The 7283-nt window shown below is 42.7% G+C and overlaps 1 protein-coding gene across 1 annotated transcript; it reads right to left on the minus strand.

Annotated features, from left to right (window-relative positions):
- Window positions 1–1771: 1771 nt before the first annotated feature.
- LOC145341556 (succinate receptor 1-like) lies at window positions 1772–5292 on the minus strand. Its single transcript, XM_080186532.1, has 2 exons — window positions 5198–5292; window positions 1772–2915 (listed from the first exon to the last, which is right to left on the minus strand). The coding sequence occupies exons 1-2, from the start codon at window positions 5198–5200 to the stop codon at window positions 1896–1898; spliced, it is 1023 nt and encodes a 340-aa protein (XP_080042658.1). The 5' UTR covers window positions 5201–5292; the 3' UTR covers window positions 1772–1895.
- Between the last annotated feature and the right edge of the window lie 1991 nt (window positions 5293–7283).

Here is a 7283-nt window from a genome sequence, read left to right on the forward strand (position 1 = left end):
GGACCCAGGTTCGATTCCCAGCTTGGGTCACTGTGCGGAGTTTTGCACATTCTCCCAGTGTCTGTATGGGTTTCCTCTGGGTGCTCTGATTTCCTCCCACAGCCCAAAGATGTGTGAGTTAGGTTGATTGGCCATGTTAAATTAGTAGGGTCAATATGTGAGATTGCGGGAATTGGGACTGGGTAGGATTGTGGTCGGCGCAGACTCAAAGGGCCAAATGACCTCCTTCTGCACTGTTGGGATTCCATGATTCTAACAGGTTTGTGAGTAATTGGGCTGTGATTCAGAAATCCTAACAACAAGGCTAATTGAGACATAACATTATCCGCAAGCATATTTTCATCTAACTTTCAGAGCGAAAGGTTGCAAATGTCACTTCATACAGGCAGGCAAATGTACTGTCCGTGACGTGAGGCCTACGAGAGTCCAGCAATAGGCCAGGACTTGCTGAAGCCTTTTCCAAGCAATGACTGCTGATAAAGGGAAAATGGTAAAAAGGTATAGTGAGCCAGTTCACAGCTAATGAGAGGGAGATGGTGAGCAGTTGATGGTAAGCATGTAAGCAACTGATACTTGTAAATGTCAAGGGACGGAAATTCACCAAAGGCCCATTTGCCGAGTAAATAAGAGGCCCAAGGCCTGGTCCTAAATTGGGCATCTTGCCTCATTAATAAATCCCCTAAACAGACAATTGGGGTGTTGAGCAGGACAATTTTCCAGATGATTTCCTCTCTTTCCAATGTTTATATTTGTTAAACCATCTATTCCTGAATGTTGCTGCTGTTTTACCACCCCATAAGGGCTATGGGGAGAGGGCGGGAATGTGGAACTGAGCCACGACAGATCAGCCATGATCTTATTGAATGGTGGGGCAGGCTCGAGGGGCTAGATGGCCGACTCCTGCTCCTATTTCTTATGTTCTTATGTTCTTACCACCAATCCCTACCAACAACGAATAGCATTTTTTTTTTACAATGGCATTTCAGCGTATGTTGCCTCTCCTCCCCCTGCTTCCCCCTGCTCAGTTCTTTTTTCTCCTGAAAGTATTGCTCATCTTTCAGTTTTGAGGAAGTTTACACAATGTTTGCGTGCTGTGGACAGGTGATGTCTGGCTGGGAGTATTATGTTTTAGTCTAAACTGTAATCTATCTGGGAGAAGGAGGAATGTTGCAATACACTTGGCAAAAATCCAAAGTATTACAGGAATATTTTAATTTCATGCATAATAGCAAGAGAACAAATGACACAATGAAGGCTACAATGGCATTGACACCATATACGTATATGTAAAAGAAATATATATATATGTAATTCCTTCACGATTATACTCTGACAAAGGGTGAGTTTCGCAAAATGTTTCCAAGAGAATATATTGCATAAAGGGATTGAAACATAGGATTCACTTGATGAAAGAAAACCAAAATACATCCAGGTTTGTCTTCTATTATCCCAGTACGTAGTCTCACAACACCAGGTCAAAGTCCAGCAGGTTTATTTGGAATCATGAGCTTTTGGAGCACAGTCCCTTCATCCGGTGAGTGGAGAGGTAGGTTTCACAAACACGACATATATAGACAAAGACACAATTACAAGATAATGGTTGGAGTTGTCCTGCGATTCTATCTCTGTGTATATATGCCATGTTTGTGAAACTTGCCTCTCCACTCACCTGATGAAGGAACAGCGCTCCGAAAGCTCGTGATTCCAAATAAATCTGTTGGACTTTAACCTGGTGGTTGTGAGACTTTTTACTGTGCTCACCCCAGTCCATCTTCACACCACAGCTTCTGTTATCCCAGCACAGTATTAACAGAGTTTTATGATGAATCAAAGCAATCAAGTAGACAATGAGGTGACCTCCCGTCATAGACAGCCTTCAGAACCATAGGTTTTATTTACGAGACTACCTCCGAAACTGTGTTTAACCCGGTGGCCTTGGTGGGCCTGTCTTCGGTCTGGTTGGAAATGTCTGGTTTTCTGCTGAAGATGCTTTGCAGTTTGGTGAAAAAAAGCTCCCTGAACTTGTCCCCCAACATGAAGTAGAAAATGGGGTTGATGATCGAGTTGAGGCAAGCGATGGGCCTAGTGATGGTGTATACAGCCTTTATGACTAGCTTGTCGCACTCTGACAGGCCACTGTTTTTCATTCTGGAAGCAATGCGGACATTGCGCATTATGTGATAAGGGGTGAAAAATATGAAGAAAAGGACAATGGCCAAAATGACCAAAGTGAGGGGCTTTTCCACCTGAATCTTTGTGCGTTGTTGCCGTATTTTCTTTAGGCTGCGCACAGTTTGGATGCAGAAGAAAAGCATGACGCAGAGAGGTAGGACGAATCCAAAAACCGTGAGGTACATGCTATAAGCCAGGTTGTGGCAGGGGTCTCCTGAACTGGCATAATCTAAGCACTGGAGTGAGGACTCACGGTCTGTGCTGTTGACAGCATCAGGATGAAGAAAAGTGAATATTGGGACCAACTCCAACATTACAAATATCCAAATACCAAGACAGATGGCAATGGCGTTCCACTTTTTCTGGAAAACGTGAGGATTCAATGGCCTCACCACCAGCAGGTACCGATCAAAACTGATGCAACTGAGGAAGAGGACACTTGTGTACAGGTTAGTGTGAAGGATGTATCTATTTAATGTGCACATTACCTGACCAAATGTCCACCCATTGCCTGTGCTATAGTAGGCTACTAGTCTAGGGAGGGAGCAAATGAAGGTCAGGTCCGAGATGGAAAGATTGAAAAGGTAAATATTGCTGCACTTCCAATCCTTCAGACAGAATATATAACCCCAAATCACAGTGAGGTTCCCAATGAGTCCCACGATGAACTCTATTCCGTACATGGTTGGAAGGTAATACTTATCCAGCTGAGGATTGATGTCCAAACAAGCGTTATTCACTTCCTAGAAATCAATAAGAAACAACAGGCATAACACAATAGGGATGCGGAAAAATGGTTACATAATATATGAGAAAACCATCCGATAATTTTAGGTAAACACTACTGATATTAAAAATAGAATGAAGTTGAGCTACCTCTTCAATGTTTTCTTTGTACAATATTTTCAGTGCATCGGCTCCAACATGACTCAATTCTCAGGCTCAAGGGATAGATGGTGATTAAGATAAGTTACATACAACTGGCCTGATTAGGATAGAGCCACATGAAGAAATAAGCATTGACAGAACAGAAGGACAGCCATTTGACCCATGATGCCTTCACCAGCTCTCTGCATCAATCTCAAATCCAAGCTCCTTGCATGGCTATCTTCCCATATCCTTCATAATCACAATACATCATCTGCTTCTATTGTTTACCCACTTAGTTTGGATGCTTGTCTTGCCCATTCCCTATAACAAAGATGGAATTTTCCCATCCCGTCCCTCCCGCCACAGGAATCGTTGCGTGCGGGACACAGGCCACGCAAAGGCCTGTTGACCTTTGCTCACCTTGGGGTGAGCACGGCTGCAAAATCCCACCCTTTGAGTTTGTTCATTGTGGGTGGATATGGGCGTCGCTGGCTGGACCAGCATTGATTGCCCTATTGAAACCGATGGGTTTCTTTTATGACAGCCATTTTGTAGTCATCACTAGACTTTATATCCCAGATTTTTACTGAATTTAAATTTCACCATGGTGGGATTCGAACCTGAGAATCCAGAGCATTACCCAAACTCACCAAGATCCTTATACAGCACCTTCCAAACCCAGAACAATTCCCACCTAGAAGGACAAGGGCAGTAGATACATGGGAACACCAGCATCTATACGTTCCTCTCCAAGCTACTCACCATCGTGACTTGGAAATATATCGCCGTTTCTTCACAGTCGCTGGGTCAAAACCCTGCAATTCTCTCCCTAACGGCATTGTGTGCCAACGTACAAAACATGGACTGCAGCCATTCAAGAAGGCAGTTCACCACCACCTTCTCAATGGCAGCAAGCAATGGGCAATAAAGACTGGTCAGCCAGCGATGCCCATATCCCACGAATGAATAAAAAAAAACTCTGGATCACTGGATTACCAGTCCAGTGCCTCACCTGCCTGTAGGTGTTCCTCTGATGGATTCTGTAAGCATTGTAGCAAATGAAAGACTGAACAGTTTGAAGCCTTGATGCATCCTTGCCTTATGCCATCATTTACACAAAGGCATCTAAGCATATACACCAACCACTACCTCATGCAGCAGGTGCAGGAGTTTGCAAACTTGTTTGGACATTGTAGCTTGGGGAGAAAGTGCTGTAGACAAAGTCAACTCATATGGTCAAAAGCTCCAGTTAAGTCAATGAACAGCATACGTAGATCCAGACATTGCTGTCTGCATTTTTCTTCTTGTTGTCTTACAATAAAATCAATATCGCCTGTCCCATTTGGATAGGGGCTGCATGGTGACACAGTGATAACACTGGTGTCTCACAGGGACTCAGGTTAGGGCAACCTTTGTTCTGCCATTTACAGATTCTGATCTCTTAATGGCCGCTATTGGCACCATTTCTAGCCTTTATCGCCATCATTTACACTCCCTTTGTCTTTTTGTCCATAACATAGACAGGTGGTGGGTACGATGGCACAGTGGGTAGCATCTCGGCCTCACAGCGCCAGGACCTGGGTTTGATTCCTAGCTGGAATTACTGTCTGTGCAGAGTCTGCATGTTCTCCCCATGTCTGCGTGAGTTTCCCCCCCACAATCCGAAAGATGTGTTGGTTAGGTGCATTGACCATGCTAAATTCCCTCTCAGTGTACCCCCGAAGAGGCGCCAGAGTGTAGCGACTGGGGGATTTTCACAGTAACTTCATTACAGTGTTAATGTAAACCTACTTGTGACACTAATAAATGAACTTTAAACTAAACATTGGATAGCCCTAAGACCACACTGTAATTCAGGGAGGTCTACAAGGAGGTCTAGCAGATGGTCTAATAGGAGTCTTTGAAGGATTTTTCCTGTGATTGAGAAAAGAATTATTCCTTAATAGTTGCATGAATAGTGTTTCAGTGGCAGCGAAAATTGAAGGACGTGATAGAACAGACTGAGTGCCATCCCCGCTCCATACCTACCTCAGAATTTAAATGTTTTTTTAAATTGGAAAGATGCATATTGAAAGAGTTAATTCTTCTATCTGATGAAGATGGTAAGTCATTGGCACAGTGCAGGAGTTGTTGAGTATGATATACGTTGTCTTACCATACTGAGATGTGGATTCTCCCGCCAAGTCAGAAGCAGTGAGGTTAAAAATATATCGTGCCGTGGGTGGACCTCACCTTGTCTACCACGCCTGAATTAGATAGTATAGCTCTTGTCCTGAATTTTCACAATCATTAGCCGGGTGGATGTGGCATGAACTTTGTATTCTGGAAAACAAAAGGGATTCGGTTCAGTGAAATGACAGCTTTCTGCTGACAGAGAGATGCAAAAAAAAAACGCAAAGCAATTGAGAAGTGAATTATTTGTTACTGCTTAACTGCCCCTTTCTCACATTTATTCCAGTGAACAGAGCAGAGTGTATGGTTCGTTAAGTTTAGCCACCGACATCAGTGTCGTTGACTGCTTGGGACGGTGATGGCCTAGTGGTATTGTCACTAGTCTAGTAACCCAGAAACTCTGGGTTTGAATCCCACCATGTCAGATGGTGAAATTTAAATCCAATCACAATCTGGAATTAAAAGTCTAATAACAATGAAACTGTTATTGATTGTTGTATGAACTATCAATTTGACCTGGAAAATAGCTATTAGACCCGGGTTTGAACCCTGCTATGACGGGTGGTAAAATTTGAAATCAATTTAAAAAATCTGGAAATAAGAAGCTACTGATGACCACGAAACCATTGTCGATTGTCGGAAAAACCCACTGGTTCACTAATATCCTTCAGGGAAGGAAATCTACCATTCTTACCTGGTCTGGTCTACATTTGACTCCAGGGCCCCAGCAATGTGGTTGACTCTCAACAAGGAATGGCTGGTAAATGCTAGCTAGCCAGTGATGCCCTTGTCCCTTGAATAAATTTTAAAAAAACTCATCCGGTTCATTAATATCCTTTAGGGAAGGAAATCTGCCGTCCTTACTTTGTGCTTAAAGATGACTCCAGACCCACAGCAATGTGGTTGGATCTTAACTGCCCTCTGAAATGACCTAGCAAGCCACTCAGTTCAAGGGCAATTAGGAATAGGCAATAAATGCTGGCCAGCCCATGACACCCACACACCATGTCTGGATAGAGGAAATAACTTGCATTTATGTAACTCCATTCACAAGTTCAGGACATCCTCCAATGCTTTATAACTTTTAAAGTATAGTCATAGTTGTAATATTGTTATAATCCAGGCCAGGAATCCTCAGTGTTTTATGAAGTCAGCCTAGATCATGGATTTTGCATTTTGAACTTTGGCTAGTGTAAACATGAGATGTTTCACACCAGGTATGATTCAAATTAACTACTAGGGAGCTTTTATCAAACAAAGTTTATTTAAGCACATATAATAGGACAGTTAGCAATAACTTTTACCTATTACAAACAAGGAACAAAAAAAAACCCATGATATTATATAAACTTTAGCAGTTCGATGTACTGTTCTAACCAGACAAACTTTTCTACATACATAACCCCATCACAGGTTTAGCACAGAAAATAAGAACACTTGCTGTGAATTAGCCCTTTGGATAGATAATTGAAACTCTGACTTTCCCGTTCTGTAGCTTCCAGCACGCCTCGAGGTAAAGATAGAGCCACTGCTTGCCTCAAGCTTACAAGCCACCAAAGTCAAATTTTCACTCCAGAAATGCAGGAAAGATTTTTTTCCAGCTAGCCAGCAGAATTGTTAATGCCAGGGAGAAAGATAAAACATCCAACCTTCTAAACTAGCCAGCAGCCTAAACTGGAAGTAAAGAACTCTCATGAGAAAATAAAGACTGTCCAACCTGACCTGGTAATCATTCTTCCTCTCAACAATTGAAAAGGGTCATAAAACTCTGGGACAGTGCATTAGGCTCAGGTTAAAAATAAACAAAAGCCCTATTATATGACTTTGGCAACAACAAAATATGCCAACACCCTGATGGTGCCAATAACAAAAAAAGTTTTAAGTTAATTTATTAGTGTTACTTGGAGGCTTACATTAACACTGCAATGAAGCGACTGTGAAAAATCCTCTTGTCGCCACATTCTGGCACCTGTTTGGGTACACCGAGGGAGAATTTAGCATGGGCAATGCATCTAACCAGCATGTCTTTCGGTCTGTGGGAGGAAACTGGAGCACCCGGAGGAAACCCA

This window comes from Carcharhinus amblyrhynchos, chromosome 3 (genome assembly GCF_965287045.1).
Source record: "Carcharhinus amblyrhynchos chromosome 3, sCarAmb.v2.hapA, whole genome shotgun sequence".
Classification (NCBI taxonomy): domain Eukaryota; kingdom Metazoa; phylum Chordata; class Chondrichthyes; order Carcharhiniformes; family Carcharhinidae; genus Carcharhinus; species Carcharhinus amblyrhynchos.